Source organism: Scyliorhinus torazame, chromosome 8 (assembly GCF_047496885.1).
Source record: "Scyliorhinus torazame isolate Kashiwa2021f chromosome 8, sScyTor2.1, whole genome shotgun sequence".
Lineage (NCBI taxonomy): Eukaryota > Metazoa > Chordata > Chondrichthyes > Carcharhiniformes > Scyliorhinidae > Scyliorhinus > Scyliorhinus torazame.
Window position 1 is genome coordinate 133,947,672 of NC_092714.1, and position 23,654 is coordinate 133,971,325.

Genomic DNA, 23,654 nt, shown 5'->3' on the forward strand with positions numbered 1-23,654 from the left:
ATATAAAGGGGGCAGCCACATTACTGGGAGTATATTATAGGCCCCAAAGAGTAATTAGGAATTAGAGAATGAGATATGTAGACAATTTACTGAAGTGTGTAAGAATAATAATCGGATAATTGTACTAGGGGATTTTAACTTCACCAACATAAATTGGGATAGTCATAGTGCAGAGGGTTTAGAGAGCGTGGATTCCTTGAAATGCATTCAGGGGAGTTTCTGGTATCAATATGTTGAAGGCCCAACAAGAGATGGTGCAGTGCTGGATGTGGTTCTGGGGAAAGAAGCTGGACAAGTGTTCAATGTGGCAGGGAGGGAGCAGTTTAGTGATAGCGACCACAACACAGTACGGTTCAAATTCGTTATGGACAAGGCAAAAGATGACTTGCAAAAGATGGTTTTGGATTGGGGCAAGACAAACGTTACTAATATAAAAAAGAATCAGCCAATGTTGACTGAGAACAGCTTCTTGTTGGAAAATCTACAGCGGAGCAGTGGAGGTCATTCAAAAAGGAAATGGGGAAAGTACAAGTCCAACATGTTCCCTGTCGGTGGAAATATAGGAGCAATAAGTTCAGGAAACCCTAAGGTCGAGAACAATGCAGGAGTGGATATGGAGGAAGAGAAAGACTTTTAGTAAGTCCAAAGGAGAAATTCAGCTGCAGCCTTAGAGGAATATAGGAAGTGCAAGAGGGAACTTAAGAAAGAAATTAGAAGATCAAAAAGGGGGCATGAAAAAATAGCTTCCAAATAAGATTAGGTAGAACCCTAAGATATTCTATAATACATTAAGAAGAAGAGGTTAACCAGGGAAACAATAGGGTTCATTAGAGACCAAGGGGACAGTCTGTGGGTGGAGCCGCAGGACATTGCCAGGCTGTTAAAATAATACCTTTCGGTCTTCGCTGAGAAGGAGGTCACAGAGGTACAGAATTCAGCAAATAGGACTGTGCTGACAGCAGTTTGACAGGGGGAGTGAGGAGGTATTGGACTTAAAAATAGACAAATCCACAGGCCCGGATGAATTGCTTTCCAGGCTGCTGTGGGAGGCAAGGCAGGAAATTGCAAGGGTTCTGAGACAAGTTTTTAATTCCTCTCTGGCCATGGGGGATAATAATAATCTTTATTGTCACAAGTAGGCTTACATTAACACTGCAATGAAGTTACTGTGAAAAGTCCCTAGTCGCAACATTCCGGCGCCTGTTCAGGTACATGAAGAGAGAATTCAGAATGTCCAATTCACCTAACAGCACGTCTTTCAGGACTTGTGGGAGGAAGCTGGAGCACCCGGAGGAAACCCACGCAGACACGGGGAAAACGTGCAGACTCCGCACAGACAGTGACCCACGCCGAGAATTGAACCTGGTACCTTGGCGCTGTGAAGCAACAGTGCTAACCACTGTGCCACTGTGCTGCCCATTAGGAGAACAGCTAATGTTGTTCCACTTTTCAAGAAGGGTGGTAGAGATAATTATAGACCTCATGGGAGGGAAACTGTTGGAGAAAATTCTGAAGGAGAGAATTCCTTTCTACTTGGAAAGGCATAGGTTGATTAGGGATAGTCATCATTTTGCCAAAGGGAAGTCATGCCTAACAAATTTGATAGACTTTTTTGGTAAAGTGACCGAGTGTGTGGATGAAGGAAGTGTAGTTGATGTAGTTTACAAGGATTTTAGCAAAGACTTTTAAGCACAAAATTAGGGATAGTTATTGTTGGTGCAGACTTGATGGGCTGAAGGGCCTTTTCTGCACTACACCACTCTATGACTCTATGGCTCTATGATGCCCAGTGCCTACTGCAGCTAAATAACTGACCCCAACACCTAAAGCATCCCTGAAACATCTGGGGCGAAATTCTCCAGTATTGGCGCGATGTCCGCCGACCGGCGCCAAAAACGGCGCTAATCAGTCCGGCATCGCGCCGCCCCAAAGGTGTGGAATCCTCCGCATCTTGGGGGGCCGAGCCCTAACCTTGAGGGGCTAGGCCGGCGCCGGACTGATTTCCGCCCCGCCAGCTGGCGGAAGTGCCCCGCCAGCAGGCGCGGAAATGACATCTCCAGGCGGCGCATGCGCGGGAGCGTTAGCGGCCGCTCATGGCATCCCCGCGCATGCGCTGTGGAGGGAGTCTCTTCCGCCTCCGCCATGGTGGAGACCGCGGCGAAGGCGGAAGGAAAAGAGTGCCCCCACAGCACAGGCCCGCCCGTGGATCGGTGGGCCCCGATCGCGGGCCAGGCCACCTTGGGGGCACCCCCGGGGCCAGATTGCCCTGCGCCCCCCCCAGGACCCCGGAGCCCGCCCGAGCCGCCTTTTCCCGCTGGTAAGAGAGGTGGTTTAATCCACGCCGGCGGGACAGGCATCCTAGCAGCGGGACTTTGGCCCATCCGGGCCGGAGAATCGTGGGGGGTGGGGGCGCCAACCGGCGCAGCGCGATTCCCGCCCCTGCCGAATCTCCGGTGCCGGAGAATTCGGCAACCGGCGGGGGGTCGGAGAATCTCGCCCCTGATAACCATTATATGCGCCACTTGTGGAAGAACCTACCTCTCCCAAATTGGTCTCTGCAGACATTACCCAAACATGGACCATATGAAATAATCCCATCTTGAATGGATTTGCTTCATGCCCATCTTCTATGGAGGTGAAAGAGTGTCGATGGTGATAAAATATAAAAGGCAATATGGGAAAAGACCATTTGTAGTGTGAAAGATCTTCCCTCCACCTCCTCATCATTGCATCCAACTGTCTGCTGAACTTTCCTAACTAATGTATTACTGTGGTATCCTGTAAGACTGATGACCGCCAAGTAGATTAATGAATTGATGGTTTATTTAGGTAAGTAACTATTGACAGAGAGTGAGATAAAATCTACTGGACTCCATGACTCCAAACTGTCAAGGAAAACCCACGTTCAGCCCCAGGAGTTACTGCACTCCGGCTCATTGGCTGAACAGGTCACATGATCCTCCAAGAATTTGCCCCTGACAGGGGTACGCAACCGCATCCCTCTCCCTTTAAATTCCTGATTAATGCACTTCAATAACAACAGAAATATTTGCAATAATATACAACAAATGGATCTCAACACGGACCATTTGGAACTTGCCGAACCTTTGGGAGCATTGTAATTCCCTAGCAGCTGTTCAGCTGTAGAGGTAACTTCACTTTAAACCGCAATGGATTGACTCTTGACTTGAAAATGTCCATCAGTGCAGATGGCTTCTCCAGTTCTCACTGGAACATTACTTGGCTCTTCCTCGGGGTGGCTTGCTGCAGGATTACTTTCATCCGTAGCTTTAGCGACCACAGACAAGTCCGAGGTGAGTGGATAAAGAGAAAGTTTTATTGCAAAGTAATAATGTGTGCAATACTCTTCAGATAGCAGCCAATCTGAGGTGGCGGTTCCAAATCTGGCTGACCTTTGTATCAAAGTCTATTACCCTGTCAATGGGTTCCCTGCCCCTCAGCTCGTACTCAACAAGGCTCACAGGGAGACTAATTGCTCGAACCCTGTAGGTTTTGTGTGGGTTATAACAGTCTTAATATCACTGACAGGCATACGAGGGGCAGACTGCCCCACTGGCTCAGTGTGTGACTCTCTACTTCTCAAATGGTCCAGGACATCTATTTCATACACCACTGTACCTGTTATCGCTACAACCATTCCAGGAATCCAACTTGGACCAGCACCAAAATTCTTTACATATATCAAATCATCCACCTCAAATGTTTTCTCAATTTTTATAGAGTCATGATGTCCTTTCTCTGCGTTCAGTTTTGCCTCCATCCTCCCTGCCAGATTCCGAAATACTAGATCCAACTTTTCCTAATACATCTGCCCATCAGTAACTCAGCAGGTATAACACGGTGGCACAGCAGTGGTTAGCACTGCTGCCTCACAGTGTCAGGGACCCGGGTTTGATTCTGACCTTGGGGGACTGTGTTGAGTTTGCTTGTTCTCCCCGTGTCTGGTTGGGTTCCTCCGTGTGCTCCGGTTTCCTCCCACAGTCCAAAGATGTGGGGTTAGATTCTCTGCTGACGGGATTCGCCATTGCATCGGCAGCGCAGCCACGCGCGCGGATTTCCTGTTGGCATGTGGTGGCTACAATGGGAAATCTCATTGGCAGGTGGTGGGAACGGAGAATCTCGTTGCTGGCGAGGATGTGCCACTCAGGAAAACGCGCTGGCAGACCGGACAATCCCACCCATGCAGGTTAGGTGGATTGGCCATGCTAAATTGCCTCTTAGTATCCAAAAGTTAGGTAAGGTTAAAGGATTACGTGAATAGGGCTGGGGAGTGGGCCTAGGTGAGGTGCACTTTCGGAGGGTTGGTGCAGACTTGATGGGTCAAATTGCATCCTTCTGCACTGTCGGAATTCTATGATTCTATGAACACCTGTGGTGACCTGAGTTGTTCTATAGGCGATCGGGAAATGGACCAGTCTGGTTTGTAGAGAGACTGTTTCTTCATGCCAGCTTTGAATGTTTGGACAGCTCTCTCAGCCAGTTCATTTGAAGCAGGGTGGTCGGAAGCATTTTGAAGATGTTGAACGCCACTAGTTCTCATTAAATGCTGGAATTCTTCAGTGAATGCAGGCCCATTATCCAAGACCAGCATCTCGGGCAACCCTTGCATGGCGAATGTCTGTCCTATTTTTTCTACCCTTGCAGATGAGATTGTGGACTTAATTTTGCTTATGTCCAACCACTTGGATAGCACATCTATTATGAGTAGGAGTATAATGCCCATGAATGGGCCTGCAAAATCGACTTGCAGACGCATCCATGGTCAACCTGGCCACTCTTAAGGATGCATTAGGGCCGCAGATGGCAATTTTTGCTGCATTTGACATTGGTCACATTGTTTGACCAGATTCTCTATGCCAGTGTCCATCCCAGATCACCACATAAAGCTGCATGCAGCCATCTTCATTTTCTTCATCCCAGGATGGGCATAATTTAACTCTTTTAACAATAGCTTTCTAGCAGGAGTGGGAACAACCACCCTTGCTCCCCATACTAAAATGCTGTCTTCACAAATTAACTAATCTTTTCTTATCTGTAAGAGTCTCAATTGCTCAGACCTATTATCGTAATTCCAGCCGTGGAGGACCATGTGCCTACCTCTAAATAATATGGGATCCTTCTGTGTCCAAAACACGATCTATCATGCCAACCTAGGTAGTGTATGGAGGAAGCTTAGAGTAAGAACAATTTCCTGTGGTACTGGCGGAGACGGTACACTTTCCGGCGGCTTAAAGAGCTTGCGTTTGATATGTGTGTGCCCAGCCTGTGCTAAAAGGTGTACTCGAGCCCAGCTTTGGATTCTAGCTGAAGCTATGGGAGGGATGGCCTTATCCTCTCTAAATAAGCCGAACAGGGGTTTGTGGTCAGTAACTACTATGAAGTGTCGTCCATAAATATATTAATGTAACTTCTTCACTCAGTCTTCGACGCATAGGCAATAGGCCTTTCTGCCCCAGAAAGGCCTAGTGGGTGTAGCTACACCCCATGGACTGCAGCTGTTCAAGAAGGCAGCTCACCACCACCTTCTCAAGGGCAATTAGGGATGAGCAACAAATTTTGGTCCAGCCAGCGAAGCCCACATTCTGTAAAAATGAATTAAAATTTAAAAAACCATCTTCCATCTCATGCCATAAAAACCGCTCCGATTCCATAGGGAAATGTGTCGCAGGTAAGAATCATCTCTTTTGAGGGCCAAAATGAACCAAGAGACTGGATGACCGCTGTGGTGGTATGTATTAGGAGTAGTACGGTACCCAGTGATGCCGAGAGGCTATTGGTTGACAGACTCTGGATCCGGATTGGATCTGCCGCCTGCTGGCTCCACCCAGTAAGGAGGAGTATAAGAACCCGGGTTCTCCCAGCAGCCGCATTTGTAACCGAGCTGTTGGGGAACAAGTCTGTGTAATAAAGCCATCGATTGACTTTATCTCTTCTCACCCCATGAGTGATTGATTGTGCTACAATTTATTAAGCACACTTTTAAAGACTATGGAGCTCCGGATCGCCCCGGAGTGTCTGCGAATCATCCCCCACGCAGCAAACTCAGCGGCAACTTTTAAACACTGGCTAGCGTGTTTTGAGGGATACCTCCGAACGGCCCCCCGGCAGACCTAAAGAAGACCAGAAAATGCAGGTCCTGCATTCCAGGGTGAGCCCGGTGATCTACACGCTCATCGAAGACGCGGAGGATTTCCCGACGGCGCTCACCATGCTGAGAGGGATCTACATTTGTCCCGTAAACCAGGTCTACGCACGCCACCAACTCGCGATCCCCGGAGAATCGCTGGATGAGTTCTACAGCGCGCTGCTAATATTGGGAAGAAGCTGCAACTGCCCACCGGTGACGGCTAATGAACATACGGAACTTCTAATCAGGGATGCTTTCGTAGCAGATATGACCTCATCCCAAATTCGCCAGCGACTGACAGAGAGAGACTCACTGGGCTCATGGAGGCATGGGCCCTTGCGGCCTCACTCGATGTGGCCTCGCAGAATGCCCTTGCTTACGCCCCGACCGCGCGGCAGCCCCTTGGGCTCCGTGGACCCCCGCCGCGACTGACTCCCCGGCACCCCCCATTCCCCCGCAGACTCACCAGACTGGCCAGAGCACCGGACCACCCGGGTGCGCCCGGCTGCTATTTTTGCGGGTAGTCGAAACACCCCCAGCAGCGCTGCCCGGCCCGCTCGGCCATCTGTAAAAGTTGCGGCAAAAAGGGGCACTATTCAGCGGTGTGCCAGTCCCGGGGGGTCGCCGCAATCTCCAGGGGAGAACTGGGACCACAGACTCAACCCCCCCAACGATCCATGTGCGGCCAACGGGCGCCGCCATTTTGGGTCCCGGACTCCATGCTGGGGGGATGGGCGTCGCCATCCACGTGCGACCCATGGCGTGGCCATTTTGTCCGCTCCCGACCTCGTGGGATCCATGGATGCCGCCATCTTGGCTGACAGCCAAGGATCCCAGCATGGACGGCCCCACGGGGCCTGAAGAAAACGCCCCGATGCAGCAACCGCGGTTGGCTTCGGTGACCCTGGACCAGTCGCGGCCCCGGACGCTCCAAACGGCAACGACGACAGTGCTGGCTAACGGGTACGAAACGCCATGTCTGATCGACTCTGGGAGCACGGAAAGTTTTATCCATCCGGATACGGAAAGACACTGTTTTCTTTCAATTCACCCGAGTCCCCAAAAGATTTTTCTGGCAGCGGGATCCCATTCCGTAGAAATCAAAGGGTTCTGCATCGCGAACCTCATGGTGCAGGGGAGAGAGTTTAAGAATTACCGACTTTATGTTCTCCCCCACCTCTGCGCTCCCACTCTCCTAGGGTTAGATTTTCAATGTAACCTTCAGAGTTTAACGTTCCAATTCAGCGGCCCGATACCCCCACTTACTATCTGCAGCCTCGCGCCCCTCAAGATTGAACCGCCTTCCCTGTTTGCGAACCTCACCCCGGATTGTAAACCCGTCGCCACTAGGAGCAGACGGTACAGCGCCCAGGACCAAACATTTATCCGGTCAGAAGTCCAGCGGCTGCTAAAGGAAGCCATAATCCAGGCCAGCAATAGCCCCTGGAGAGCTCAGGTGGTCGTCGTAAAGACCGGGGAGAAGCAGAGGATGGTTGTAGACTATAGTCAAACCATCAATAGGTACACGCATTTAGATGTGTACCCTCTCCCCCGCATATCCGACATGGTCAATCGGATTGCACAGTACAAGGTCTTTTCCACCGTGGACCTTAAGTCCGCATATCACCAGCTCCCCATCCGCCCGAGCGACCGCAAGTACACGTCTCTTGAAGCAGATGGGTGGCTCTACTTTTTAAGGGTTCCATTCGGCGTCACTAACGGAGTCTCGGTCTTCCAACGGGAGATGGACTGAATGGTTGACCAGCATGGTTTGCGGGCCACGTTCCCGTATCTCGACAACGTCACCATCTGCGGCCACGACCAGCAGGACCACGACGCCAACCTCTGCAATTCCTCCAGACCGCTAACGCTCTGAACCTCACCTACAACAAGGAAAAATGCGTGTTTAGCACCGACCGTCTAGCCATCCTTGGCTACGTAGTGTGTAAGGGGGTGACGACCCTGAACGCATGCGCCCCCTTATGGAGTTCCCCTCCCTCACGGTTCCAAAGCCCTGAAACGATGCGTGGGTTTCTTTCTCTTATTACGCCCAGTGGGTCCCCAACTACGCGGACAAGGCCCGCCCGCTAATTCAGTCCACTACCTTCCCCCTGTCGACAGAGGCCCGCCAGGCCTTCATCGCATCAAAGCGGATATCGCAAAGGCCACGATGCCGCAATCGACGAGTCCCTCCCCTTCCAAGTTGAGAGCGACGCATCCAACGTAGCTCTGGCGGCCACCCTCAACCAAGCGGGCAGACTCGTGTCCTTTTTCTCCCGTACCCTCCACACTTCAGAAAACCGCCACTCCTCAGTGGAGAAGGAAGCCCAAGCCATAGTAGAAGCTGTGTGGCATTGGAGGCATTAGTTGGCCGGTAGGAGATTCACTCTCCTCACTGACCAACGGTCGGTAGCCTTTATGTTCGATAATGCACAGCGGGGCAAGATCAAGAACGACAAGATCTTGCGGTGGAGGATCGAACTCTCCACATATAATTATGAGATCTTGTATCGTCCCGGAAAGCTTAACGAGCCGTCCAATGCCCTATCCCGCGGCACATGTGCCAACGCACAAGTGGACCGTCTCCAAGCCCGCCACGAGGACCTCTGCCTACTCTGCCTACTCCGTCGAGGAGGTCAGAACAGCCACCAGGAACTGCCAAATCTGCGCAGACTGCAAGCCGCACTTTTTCAGGCCCGATAAAACGCACCTGATAAAGGCTTCCCGTCCCTTTGAACGCCTCAGTCTGGACTTCAAAGGCCCCCTCCCCTCCACCGATCACAACACGTACTTCCTAAACATGGTGGACGAATACTCTCGTTTCCCTTTCGCCATCCCCTGCCCCGATTGACAGCGGCCACAGTCATTAAAGCCCTCTGCACCATCTTTACACTGTTCGGTTTCCCCGCCTACGTCCTTAGCGATAGGGGGTCCTCCTTCATGAGCGACGAACTGCGTCAATTCCTGCTCAGCAAGGGCATCACCTCGAGCAGGACGACCAGTTACAACCCTCGGGGGAACGGTCAGGTAGAGAGGGAGAACGGAACGGTCTGGAAGACCGTCCTGCTGGCCCTACGTTCCAGGAATCTCCCAGTCTCCCGCTGGCAGGAAGTCCTTCCAGATGCCCTCCACTCCATCCAGTCGCTGCTGTGTACCACAACTAATCAATTGCCTCATGAGCGCCTCCTTGTCTTCCCTAGGAAGTCCTCCTCTGGAACATCACTTCCGACCTGGCTGGCAGCCCCAGGACCCATCTTGCTCTGAAAGCATGTGCGGGCGCACAAATCGGACCCGTTGGTCGAGAGGGTTCATCTCCATGCGAACCCTCAATACGCCTACGTGGTGTACCCCGACGGCTGACAGTACACGGTCTCCCTGGGGGACCTGCCGCCCGCCGGAGCTCCCCACACCCCCTCAACACCAATTACCCCCTTCCTCCCGCCGGCGCACCCCATAGCCGCCCCTTTCCCGGGTGGATCGGTCCTCCTCCCGTGCCCGCCCAGGAGTAGTGAAACAGGAACAAACGCTCCCAGAGACGGCAGTGCCCGAGCCAGCGCCTGCACCACCACTGGGGCTGAGACGATCGGAAAGGACAACCAGGGCACCCACTCGACTCATCGAATCTGCGTGAAAAAGCAAGATCTGTAAATAGTTAACAGTTGATATCGATGCATAGCCACTGTGTTAAGGAAATTCCAGTACCGACCTTGTAAACCCCTACCACCATGCGACCCACCACCCCACCGGGTTCTTTTTTAACAAGGGGTGAATGTGGAGGTATGTATTAGGGGTAGTACGGTACCCAGTGATGCCAAGAGGCTATTAGTTGACAGACTCTGGATCCGGATTGGATCTGCTGCCTGCTGGCTCCACCCAGTAAGGCGGAGTATAAGAACCCGGGTTCTCCCAGCAGCCAAATTCTGTAACCAAGCTGCTGGGAAACAAGTCTGCGTAATAAAGCCATCGATTGACTTTATCTCTTCTCGCCTCGTGAGTGATTGATTGTGCTACAACCGCAAAGTTAGTTTAACTTGTTGAAAGGCTTCTTTCTGATGTTCTCTCCAAAACCACCTCCAAAGCTGTTTCACCAGTGTGGGTAGGGGTGCCAACATTGTAGAAAGATGAGGAACAAATTTTCTGTAATAATTCAACATTCCTAAAACAGATTTAAATTTTGACACGTTTTTGGGGGCCAGTGGTTTCTTAATTGCTTTTGCCTTCGCCCCAAATATGTCACTCCATGAGACTGGAACATACACTTTTCCTTTTTAGCCGTATCCTGGCCTTCTTAAATCTTAAAAACATTTAGAACATAGAACATAGAACGATACAGCGCAGTACAGGCCCTTCGGCCCACGATGTTGCACCGAAACAAAAAGCCATCTAACCTACACTATGCCATTATCATCCATATGCTTATCCAATAAACTTTTAAATGCCATCAATGTTGGTGAGTTCACTACATTTCTTGGAGATTTGCTAGGTGCTCCTCTTTGCAGGCTCCTGTAATCAGTACGTTATCTAGATAGACAACCACCTTAGGTAGGTCTTATAACAAGTTGTCTATTGCACCCTGGCAAATCACACTCGCTGATGAGACTCTGCAAGGTAGTCAAGGTTACTGGTACAAACCTTTGTGAGTATTTATGGTGACAAGTTTTCTAGATGTCTTATCTAATTCTTTTTTTTTGGAAAATAAATGCCATCTTTGATAGAACCCACCAATTGTCCCCTCACCATGAATTTAACCTTGTCGAGATACAAGACCTCCATTAAATCACCCGGCCATGCTGTGGCATTGGGCTGTGCTGCCTAGCTCCAACTCCGCAGGACCCGCCTCGGAGCCAGCAATGAAGCTAAAGCCAAGTGTCTGCCATCACCTCGGTTCTCAAATCCGGCTGGTCTGACACCCCAAATATCACTACTAATGGGCTGGCCTCCAAAATCCACATTTAAAATTGCCAATATGATGTTTTAGAAGTGGCCCCAAAAACCCACCAACTTGGCGCAGGACGAGAATATTATCTGCTTCTTACCTCTCCACGGCCAAAACAGGGCATCAATTTTCCTCGGCTGAGACAAATGGGGCTGGATTCTCTGATTCTGAGGCTATGTCCCCAAGCCGGCTTGGGAATAGTGGTGTTTTACGACCAAAACCTCAGCGTAAAATGGCCACCGATCCGCCGTTTGGCTGGGGCTAGCAGCCGAGCAGCATCGAGCACCCGGCTCTAGCTGCCGATACGACTGGAGAATTGCCGGGTCCGTGGCTGCACATGCACACGGCAGCGGCTTGCAGCGGCCGTGCAACATGGCGCCGGCCGCTCGCGGCCCCGGCCTGCAAATAGTGTCCCCCACTTTGGCCGGCTCGTGAGCCCAGGCCACCCCCCCCAACAGTGCCCCCAGCCCCTGACAAAGTTCCCCCTGCCCGCTGATCGGCTCTCCCATGAATGGCGGCACTGGACTGAGTCCGCAGCCGCCACGCCAAGTTCCCGATGGATGATAGCACACGCGACCGATGCCGTCGGGAACTCGGCCGGCCGGGGGAGGAGCATCTGAGTACGCCGCTTTGGAGGGGGCGGAGCTACACAAAAGCAGCGCTGCCCCCGATTTGGTCAGAAACGGGGATTCTCTGGCCAATCGCCGAACGCTATTTCGGTGTCGCCGACCGGAGAATCTCGCCCATGGTTCCCACAAATAGGGGATCCCCCCCAGCCAGCGACAGGACTGGCGGCCCACAGCATGCGCCTTTGGGAACATGTCTGACCTTCTCCCCCCCCCCCCCTCCCCGCCACCTCAGCAGCCACGGTACCTGTTTCCCAATTTTGAATACCACAAGTGAACCTCGCTGTCGGTAATTCTGCCTGGTGGAGGTGGGGCATCGTGGGGGGCCCAGAGAATGCCTGGTCAGGCCCGTTAATGATACGCCAACAGTCTTCTCTGTACAATTTAAATGTCCACATCGGCACGCGGCATAGAATGCTTTCACGCCACTGTTGAGGCGCCAAAGCATGGCATTCCTTTGGGCGCCTGGCGCCAGGCTCGATTTTCGGCTGATGCGCTATTCTCCGCGATTCTGGCGTCGCTGGATGGAGAATCCAGCCCCAAGTCATTAGATTAGAATTTACAGTGCAGGAGGCCATTTGGCCCATCCAGTCTACACCGGCCCTTGTAAAGAGCACCCTGCTTAAGCCCACACCTCGACCCTATTCCTGTAACCCAGTAACCCCACCTAACCTTTTTTGGACACTAATGGCAATTTAGCAACGCCAATCCACCTAACCTGCATATCTTTGGACTGTGGGATAAAACCAAATCATTCCATACGTTTTTTAAAAATTACAAACGCTGGCGATTTGATCAGGCTGGATTAATATTTGGAAAGTAGATGCTGCTTCTCATGAAACGGCCCACACCAGAAATCAATCAAAGTGTTTTAGGAAGGAGTTTGTCTTTATATGAAAATTTTGCTTAATGTAAAAATCTTTGGAAGCACCCGGAGGAAACCCACGCAGACAGGGGGAGAACGTGCAGACTCCGCACAGCCAGTGACCCAAGTCGGGAATCCACCCTGGGACCCTGGAGCTGTGAAGCACCAGTGCTAACCACTGTGCTACCGTGCTGCCCAGGTGTTTGGAAATTGCGGTACAAATCCAGTGCCAATTTTCAAGCCTACATGCCCTTTGAATGCAGTCCCACATTGGCAGCAGAGTATTGATGAATTTACCATAATACGAATAGATCTGGCATTTCTCACGGACCCCCTAAAGCCAGTGTTCAAATTAGGGAGACTGAGGGGGACCCGGGAATTGCACTGCCCTGAACTTCCATATATAAACACATGGTGGCAGCATATTTGAAAAGTAAGGGACTCTTCTGCAAAAATGCAGAATTTATTTGTCACTTGGGGGAAAATCTGACACGATTGCAATAAAACAGAAAAATTGAGGGGCCGCTGACAGCTGGAACTATCGGTATAGCGGGTGCGAAAAATGGAGCTCCATATAAGACTGCTCTGAAGGTCGAGGGAATGAACCATTCGCCGTAAGGCGGTGTAATTACAAATAAATGTTAATGCCTTAACATCATACCAGTTGCATACTGTATGTACACTGTAATAAGTTAATATCGAAAAAACTTGCAGTTTATTGAATATCATTGAACATAATTAGTTTCTATATTATTAGCATTTCCAATGCATGACTAAAGCATCATTGATTCTAGCATCGTATGAGTGGAGAGTTATTTAATTGCATGTTGCTTTACAGTAGTAATATTGTAACAATTAATTGGACCTTTTAATTGTCTGGTTTTAGCTGTAGCAGTGCTTGATTGCAGTATGATTTTGGTATTGTACTGTACAAGTATTTGCTCAGTATTATAATAGCGTTTGATGATAGCATTTCACTATCTTATTTCATCTTTGTGATATGTTTTGTAATTGACTGGCATTGTGTAATTGTAGCATTTTGTTTGTAGTATTATCTGGTTATAATATTTGATTGCAGTATATGATTAATATTCCCTCATTTAAAATGCTAATTTTGTCAAGAATTGAATATCAAAGGACCGTGAAAATACTTTAGATAAAGTTTGTTGAGGGCTGTTTCTACGATGCGGTGGAATAAACGAGCGGATATTAAAAATGGCACCCCATTCCTCCCCCAGTCTACCCCCCTTCCTATTTCGGCTTTGGGACACCTCTCTCAGCTGGGTTGTCCTGGGGTGGGAGTGACAGTTGAGTAAACAGGCCCGGGGGAGAGTCAGAGCAATAGTAGGAGCTGTTAGTTCAAGTGAAGCCAGCTAGCTCCCAGGCGCCCACTGCTGAATCTACACACACACAATTCACATCGAGATAGACCACAGACCCACCGAGAGCTGTGGACATGGTGAGTAGCAACATCTCAGCTTCAGATATCCTCCCCATCATCCTACCATCCTAATCCCAAGTTTCTTCCCTTTTATTCTCTCTCCTGTATTCTCTTTCCCTGCTCCCACTCTCTCTATACCGCCTTTCTACATTCACAGCGAATTGACTCCAGTTTTATTTTTTTCTGGAGGCATTAGGGAATGTGTTGGTCAGAGAAGGTGACCAACACACAGAGACCTCACACAGCATCGGTCCCCAGATATACTTAAACCTTTCAAACCAGATCCTGAGGTATTTTGGGCGGGAGTTAGAAATTGCACCTTATTCAACATTTAATGCAACGAAAATAATTATTCTGGCGATAACGGGGGACCGCATTCGCTGTGAATTCGTTTCTGTGTGAAGCGTTTTGTTTATGTTTCCATAAGCAGACGGTTCCTATTATCTTCCTGTCGAGAGTCAGTGCTGTTTCCTCACCGTTTTCTTCACATCAACGCTACCACTTAGATTTATAAGGAACGTTACAATCGGACATTTTCACATTAAGCGAACCACGACCACTTGTGAAAATAAAGACAAACTTCTTCCTAAACTTCCCACTGGATCAAAGACCTAAAACACTTCGATTGATTTCTGGTGTGGCCCCTTTCATGAGAAGCATCGTCTTCTTTCCAAATATTAGTCCAGCCTTCCCCTATCAAATGTGTGTGGCTTCCATTATTTCTCTCTTAAAATTTCAAATTGCCAGCCTTTGTAAATTAAAAAAACCGTATGGAATGATTCTGGCTGTACCTCCACTGGAAGGAGCCATACCCTGAGGGGAGCACAGGTCGGAGATCCAGTGTGAAACTGTAATGCCAATCCCAATTCAAATAGACTGTTGGCTTCTTTTAGTTACCATGGAAGTTATTAATGGACAGGAACCAGAGGCGACCAATCAGCCCCTGAGGTCTGTCCCACATTCACTTACAATACAGTTAACCTCCCTCAATCCATGTCTTTGCTAATATCCTTGATTACCTTAGCCAACAGTGGTTAGCACTGCTGTCTCACAGCACCAGAGACCCAGGTTTATTTCTGGCCTTGGGTCACTGTGTGGAGTTTGCACATTCTCCCAGTGTCTGCATGGATTTCCTCCCACAGTCCAAAGACGTCAGCTCAGGTGGATTGGCCATGATCAATGTGCAGGTTTTGGGTTTAGGGTGAGGGGCTGGGCCTAGGTAGAATGTTCTTTCAAAGGGTCGGCGGAGACTCGATGGGCCGAATGGCCTCCTTCTGCACTGTAGGAATTCTGTGATTCTATGAGCCTCAGTCTTGGAAACTCCAAATGGCTCCTCCCTCAATATCCACCGGACAGAATTCCAGATTTCTACCTCCCTTTATGTAAAGAGAACAATTCAAGCAAAATCAGGACAACAATAGTTCACTTTTTGGGGGGCATTGTTCAGGAAGTTCATAAGTCAGAAGGACCATGCCCAGGAGGAGTGGCAACGATATTCAAAAGGTGGATAAGCCAATCCTTGAATTAGCCAATGGATATTCAAAACCTGCAGGAGTTTGCAACCAGCTACATTCCTTACAGGGGGGGGGGGGGGGGAGGGGGCTTCTCCTCACTCCTATTTTAAAATAAAATAAATGATTAACCAATTAAACTACATCAAATGGACCGAGGGACAAATTAAAGGGCAGCCCCTCATATGGTACTGTATTCAACAAAATTAAATCACAAATGAAACTGAAAACAGGAAACTAAAGGATGATTAAGAGGGTGTATAAGGCACCCCAGTCCCTGTTGTGAACATTGGACATGGAAGAGGGTTTCTGCACTGGCTCTCCACTTCAGTTAACCAACCTCTGCACTCATTGTCATTGATCCATTAGTCAGCCAACATGTTCATCTGGTGCAGCGCCCCTTCCCCGTGTCATCCAGAAAAGGGACAGGTTCTCCGTCCCGCCAGCCCTGTTTCCCGGCACAGTGCGCCCCGCTGGCAGCGGGATCCTCCGTTCCCGCAGCTGGCCAATGGGGATTCCCATTGTGGACCACTCCACACCGGCGGGAATTGCGCAGACGTGGGCGCGCTGCGGAGAATCCCGCAGCAGATTCTTCATTACTCAATTGCATGACTCTTGAGTGTCAGTCAAACAGACTTTCTCCCCTGCCCCGTCTCCAATAAATAAAAATGTTGCAAGAAAACATTTGGAGAAACACTATTTTATTTTCTCGCCCCTATACCTTTTCTCCAGGGTTCGTTTCTGTAGCGTCCAGGAAATTGATTTTTTTCAATTCCTGGAGACTCCAGGACAATCAAACCTGGATGGTGGCAATGCTAAGGCACAGAACAGAACAAGTCAATGAGATGGCCCCTGTGGACAGGCTCAAATAGAAGAGGGTCGGGTTCCTGTTGTAAGAGTTGCGGAGGAGATAAACAGGAACTTGGATAAGTGGCAACACATGTGACAGCGATCAATGAAATAGGTATATCCCCTTCTTCGGCAGTCCTTTGCGATCTTGCTTTCCCTTCGGTTCAATGGGTATCAGTCCGATGTGTAACCTCCAGGGTCTGTCACACACAGGGCAGGTGGTGCTTGAAGTGTGCAGCAGGTCTCGAGGTGTCTGGAGGCTCGTGTCCTCTCTCAATCCTGTTTTACAACATGAGCAGAATAATAGAACACTGCTTAAATATGTTTTCATCTTTCAGTATGGATTCATTAATACGTGTTTGAAATCTCTGGTGATAGAAAAGTTTGGTGAAGAAACCTGGGAAGCCCTAAGGTGCGTATTTAATTATTCCATTGAAGATTTTGAAGCTGTTTTTTCATTGCTATTGGCGTCAATTTGGACCTCAAAGCCAATGGGACGCAAAACTGAGAGGAAAATGGAGAGGTCAGCTGGTCCAACATTACCCATTTACACTAACATCCTGCCAACATTCAATGTAGATGAGATATTCTGAAAAAATAGTCTTTCTGGTGTTCTGACGAAAGGTCATCAGCTCACAGTGTTAACTCTGTTTTTCTCCCCACTGCTGTACCCGATCTGCTGAGTATTTTCAACCTTGTTTTTGTTTTTATTTTAGAGTTCCAGCAAGTGCAGTATTTTGCTTTTGTAGATAAGCATGTTGTTGGCAATGATACCTGTTTATTCAGTTTGGGATTTCGGGCCGATTTTCTCAGGAACAATCTGTGGACATGAGTGACTTTCAATTCCATTTTGATCTGGAAAGGTGCCTCAAAGAGCCTCAATGATGAGCCAGCCATCCACACGGGCAGGAGGAGTGATTTCAGTGTGGGATGGGCAGTTGCTTTGCACAGATTGCAACAATAGCTAGAGCAGGAGGACATTGAGCAACTCGGTCTTTAAAAAAAGACACGTTGAACTCTGTGGGCCAGGAAAGAGAGTGAGGCTTCTCAATAAATCAGCTGCAACAATGTCAGTCCAGTAACAAAAGTGTGTGGAGAGCGTTGATCAGGCCAAGTACACTGTGCTTTCAGAAGAGGCCTTGTGACGCGCTGACGCCCCTACTGCTGAACCAGAAGCTCAGGTTCACGTCCGACACCAGGACTCGTTGACCACGAAAAGAACGTTCGACATGGTTCAACTAGCTGATAATCAGCTCGGAAATCCTTCCACCACTCCTCCCACTATTTCACAAGGTAAAAAAACAGGGCATGGGATTCTCCGTCGGCCGATCCTGGATTGGACGGAAAATCGGTTCCGATTCTGAATTTGCTGCGGACGCCAATTTCATGCTAAATCGCAATTCTCCGTCGCCTCGACAGCGGCGTCAATGCGTTCCAGAACACACGTACAGTAAACACCGTTTGCATATCATTAGCTGGCCTGACCCGGTATTCTCCGGGGCCTCCGCAATTCTCTGCCTCCGATGGCAAGGTTCATTTGTGTTTTTAAATGTGGTTATTATTCCAATGGTGTGCAGACAGATGTTATGCAGATTGTGACAAGTAACTCCCATTCTGCGGAGTGTTTTGCGTGTTTTTGTACAACTGAATTAAACGTTGTTCCTCCTGCCCAGTGTCCCCTCAATCCGCCTTCACCAGACTGAAGGAGTCGCAGTTTGAAATGTGGAAATCTCAAGGGAGTGATCGCGCAGAAAACGGCCGGGGAATGGACAGGTCCCATGCACGACTGACAATCTGCACCGGTCGTGCCGTCCAACATGGTGCCGGCCGTGCGCGTAACCTAACTCGCAAACTGCAACCCCACAGCCCAACCCCTGGCCAACCCCCACCTGTCCCTCCAGCCCTAGCAAACGTCCTCCCCCCCCACCCCCCACCCCGGCCAGCAGCACGGATCCCGGTCGATGTGGCGGCGCTGGACGCAGTCTGCAGCTGGCACGCTGGCTCAGACCACATCTGTCCCATGCCGCCGGGAACTCGGCGTATCGGGGGTGGAGAATCGCGGGTGGGTCAACCGTGGTCAAGCCAACGACGCTGAAATGGCACGTGGTGCACGTCCCGTGATGCCATTTTGGAAGGGGTGGAGCATGTCGAATCAGGGTCAAACCGGTGCCGGCCCCGATTTTGGCATTGGGCTGTGGAGACTCCCGCCCCTAGTTTTTTCATTAGTGTCTTAAAGGCTGAGAGAAATGAGGCAGAGAGCTTCTGGGAGGAGATTCCACAACTAGAGCATAGGTAGATGAAGGCAAAACCACAAGTTGTGGGGCAAAGTAAATCAGAAATGCACACAAGGGCAGAATTAAAGGAACATAGAGTTTTTAGTGGTTTCTTTGGCTTGAGGAGGCTACAGCAATCGTGGCGGGACTTGACCTAGTGTAGGTCAGCGGGTGCAAGAGTGACAGGTGAACAGGAGTTAGCATGAGTTAGGTTACAGCCAGTTGATCTTTGAGTGAGCTGAAGTGTGTGGACAATATGAGAAGGGAGGCAGGTGAGGAAAGCACTGGAATTGTTGAGTCTTGGGAAAGTGATAAAGGCATGGATGAGTGAGTGTTACATCAGCAGATGGTGATTTTGTGTATTTGGAACAAGACCCTGTGCTGCTGACCAACAGGAATGATACAACTGATGGGCTCTTCAGATTCCCTCAATTTACATTCAGCATTTGCTACTGATAGCAGCTTTTCCAAATAATAAATCTACCTGCAAAAACTATTTGTGGATGCCTGATATATTTTCCGGGCCATAGATTTCATTTTATTAATTCTTGGGATTGTTGGCAGTTATTGGCCATTTCTAGTCACTTTGAGAAGATGCTGGTCTTTCCTCTTGAGCCACTGTATCAGTTTTATACAACAGTCTGACTGCAGTGAAGAGTCAACCATGTTTCTGTGGGACTGGAGTCACATATAAACTGGACCATATATAAGAGCAACAGGTTCCTTCCCTAAAGGAAACATGGGAACAAGTTAGATTTTATTGACAATCAGACAGTATCACCATCACTCACTGGCACCAGCTTTTTATTTCCAGCTTATTTTAAAAAAAGCTGAATTCAAATCCTCGAACTGCTACAGTGGGATTTGAACTCACTTCATTGGAATTATTAGCCCAGTCCTCTGGGTTACTGTTGCATGCAGTACCATACTGAGACTCATATGCTCGGTACATTGATTGTTCCTGGTGTGCATTCCCAATTTTCTTCTTGCTCCTAATTTCTGATGCCTTGTTACGTATTGGTTGCTAAGGAATATTTCTGCTAAGGGATAGTTTGTTCCTATGACATTCAGGATAGAAACTGAGTGACTGAGTCAGCAGCTCTGATGCAGAGGTCAATAAAGTCATTGACTGGAACACGGAGGAGCTCATGATTTAATGGGGTGGAATCGCACTGTGCAATATTGCCATGCAAACACTTAATACATATGCATACATATAAAATTCCACTGCCTGCTACTAACATAGGTATTCACATATCTAAAAGCATTTCCTCCCCCTAAATGTTTAGAAAGTAAAAGTAAAAATGGTTCAAGGAGAAAGTGGGATGTGATCAAAATATGCGAATTGGATTGAGACACAAAGGAAACCTTGAGAATAAATTGAGAAACAGAAATAAGGGAGGATAACTGATTTGAATGAAGATCACTTGCAGTGATTTGGTATGTTATTTGAGATGCTAGAGGGATTTGGTTAACATTAGCTTAACATTTGTCATAGGGAAAATGCGAGAAGCTATTATTAAGGAGATTACAGCAGTCATTTTGAGGATCTTAATGCAAACGGGCAGAGTCAATGTGGCTTTGTGAAAGGGAAATGGTGTTTGACTAATTTATTAGAGTTCTTTGAGGAACTAACACACAATGTGGATAAAGAGGATCCTGCATCTGCTTGGAATTCCAGAAGGCATTTGATAAGGTTACCACTGAAAATAAGAGCTATGGTGTAGAGGGTAATATATTAACCCAGAAAGAGGATTGGTTAGCTAACAGAAAACAGAGAGAAGGGGTAAATGGTTCGCATCTGGATTGGCAAGAAATTTGCTCCATTGCCATCGCTGCTTCTTACATTTGTAGGAAAATGAGACTGTAATTGTAACAGTATAGACATTTTTTGTTTGCTGATCCAAATTGGCTGCAATGTTGAAATGTAATTAGAAATGGTAGGCGACAGACAGCATTTGAAAGGCAAAGGGGAATATGGGGTGGCGTAGTGGTTGTGTCACTGGACTAGTAATCCAGAGACTCAGGGTAATATACTGGGGACACGGAATCCCGTCATGGCAGACAGTGAAATTTGAATTCAATAAAAGTCTGGAATTAAAAATCTAATGATGACCATGAAACCATTGCCGATTGTCGTAAAAACCCATCTGGTTCTGTAATGTCCTTTAGGGAAGAAAATCTGCTGTCCTCATCTCTTCTGGCCTACATGCTTAAATGGCCCAGCAAACCACTCAGTTCAAGGGCAATTAGGGATGGGCAATAAATGCTGGCCCAGCCAGCTTGGCCCACATCCCCTGAACACATTTTAAAAATTAATTAGATGGACATCTACTGCGCTCTTTTAGTTACTAACTAACCTGCCGTGCATTTTCCTTGTTTCCTTGTTTTATTTCTGATTTCAGAATCCAGTTTTGTATTTAGTACCACTGTGCTGCTGAATTTCTCCGTCTTTCTGTTCACTTTATTCTCTCTTCTCAGATCACAAGCAGAAGTTCAAGAGACGTTCATGACGTTCAATGTTTATGATGATGCGATCACACTGAGACTTGTCCAGGCTGCTTCTCAAATGCTCAGTAAGTACAGTTTGCTTCAGCTTTGCATTCGAGGTACAAATCTTGTCCTGCGTTTGTTGTGTTGTGCGCACAACACAATGCAATCGAGGTCTGGTGTACATGAAGCTATTTAAAAAGTAAAACTTAGCAAAAAAACTGAAAGTTCCAAAAAACTAAAACATTTATGATGTTAAATTATGTTAATTAGTTACATACACTGCTGTATTATTTTAATTGGGATACACATTCAAATGGAGTAAGAAAAACACTTTTTCCATACAAATCAATTATCACAGGGAGCAAGAGAGCAGATATTCTCTCTGTGATAAAATGGGTGACTTGTCCAAGATCTAAATCCATCAAAGAAAAACAGGAGTAGAAGGGAAAAGTGATACTTTGGCTGGTTTAGCACACTGGGCTAAATAGCTGGCTTTTAAAGCAGACCAAGGCAGGCCAGCAGCACGGTTCAACTTGGCTAAACTTAGCATCCCTAACCATAGAACAGCTAAAAGACTAGCTAAGCAGGTAATACTTGACAAACATCAGGAAGTTTGGTACTAGAGATGCTGGCTCGGCATCTTGCCCTCACTCCAGATTTGAAACAGGTAGAAAATACAGAACCTGAAATAGACCAGGTTACACCGACCGGAATATGCCTGGAAAAGGGGAGGCTTGAGCTGGAATTTCAGACACGAGAGGGAGGAGAGAGAATGCTAGGGAAAAAAAGAGAAAGAAAGGGAATTCTCAGAGTTGTAGAGAGAGAAAGGAAATCCCAGAAGGGAAGGGAAGGGAGAGAAAGCTTTCCTGTTGCAGAAGCTGGAGGTGAAATCAGAAGCATTAAATACTAGGGAACTAAGACAGATTTAAACAACTGGGGCGAACTTGAGTTGATCTAGTGTGGTGGGGTGGGGGTATGGGAGTGGTGCTGGTAATTTTAATATCCTCAACTTAGAAACATAGGGGACTTCCGGGTGCGTCGATGACCAGCTAAGTCGCATGTTTCGGCAGCTCCCGGTGGAACGGACTTTTGGGCTCTTGATAGGAGCCCCAACGGCAATTTTAACGGCTGAAAACACCGTGCGGGAAACCAGAAGGGTGTTCCCCCTGGACACGGATGGAAAAAGGAGAGGAAAGTGGCCGGATTGCAGCGGATCCTTTGGAACAACGGCAAGGAAGGCAAGCAGAAACCAAGATGGCGTCGGAAGGTGGCAGTTTCATATGGGGCCCTGAACAACAAGAGTTTTTGAAACGCTGCGTGGAGGAGATAAAAAAGGAAATGAAGAAAGAGTTGTTGGCCCCGATATTACAGGCGATTGAAGGGCTGAAAGAGGATCAAAAGACCCAGGAGCAGGAGCTTCGGGTCGTGAAGGCGAAAGCAGCAGAGAATGAAAACGATATACAGGGCCTGGTGGTGAAGTCGGAGATACAGGAGGCACACCAGAAACGATCTGTGGAGAGGTTGGAGGCACTGGAAAACAACGCAAGGAGGAACAACTTGAGGATTCTTGGCCTCCCTGAAGGTGTGGAGGGGGCGGACGTCGGGGCATATGTGAGCACGATGCTGCACTCGTTAATGGGAGTGGAGGCCCCGACGGGTCCGTTGGAGGTGGAGGGAGCATACCGAGTTATGGTGCGAAGATCGAGAGCAGGAGAAGCTCCCAGAGCCATAGTGGTGAGATTTCTCCGTTTTAAGGATAGAGAAATGGTCCTTAGATGGGCGAAGAAAACTCGGTGTAGTAAATGGGAGAACGCGGTGATCCGCGTCTATCAAGATTGGAGTGCGGAGGTGGCGAGAAGGAGGGCGAGCTTTAATCGGGCCAAAGCGGTACTTCACAAAAAAAAGATAAAATTTGGAATGCTGCAACCGGCAAGACTGTGGGTCACATATCAAGGGAGGCACCACTACTTTGAGACGGCGGATGAAGCATGGACTTTTATTGTAGAAGAAAAATTGGAATGATTGGACTACGAAAATGAACGTTTGGACAAAGTGGTGGGACGAGTGGGGGGGGGGGGCGAAGAGGGATTGTATGATTAATCCTGCGGTATGGTAACTTTTCTTTCTCCCACAGGTGGTGATGGGGGAGGTGGGGAGGGAGAGGAGATGGGGCGTTGGCCATGGGAGGCGGGGCCGAGGGAGAGGCGCGGGCTTGGTTCCCGCGCTATGATAATTATGGCGGGAATAGAGAAGCAGGAAGGAGGGGGCGCCGCACGGGGCGAGCCGTGATCACGGGGGGAAGCCGAGGTCAGCCAGAGTTTGCTGACTTCTGGGAGCAACATGGGGGGAGTAATTACGCTAGCGGGGGGTCTAGCGGGGGGGGGGGGGGGAGGGGGGAATTACTGGGTTGCTGCTGCTGGGGAAAGGGGGGAGTGGGTACGGGAAAGGATGGGCGGGGGGGCACCGTCTGGGAGAAATACAGCTGCGTGGGAACTGGGCGAGAAGCTGGAAA

General features: G+C 48.8%; 1 protein-coding gene across 1 annotated transcript in view; it reads left to right on the forward strand.

Annotated features, from left to right (window-relative positions):
- Positions 1–364: 364 nt before the first annotated feature.
- The window catches only part of LOC140428883 (guanylate cyclase soluble subunit beta-2-like), a 107,582-nt gene continuing 84,292 nt past the window's right edge, over positions 365–23,654 (forward strand). The window contains exons 1-5 of the mRNA XM_072515530.1: positions 365–636; positions 3,205–3,314; positions 3,373–3,506; positions 16,715–16,788; positions 21,131–21,225. Coding sequence (XP_072371631.1) covers positions 365–636; positions 3,205–3,314; positions 3,373–3,506; positions 16,715–16,788; positions 21,131–21,225 — 685 coding nt within the window. The remainder of the gene's footprint in view (positions 637–3,204; positions 3,315–3,372; positions 3,507–16,714; positions 16,789–21,130; positions 21,226–23,654) is intronic.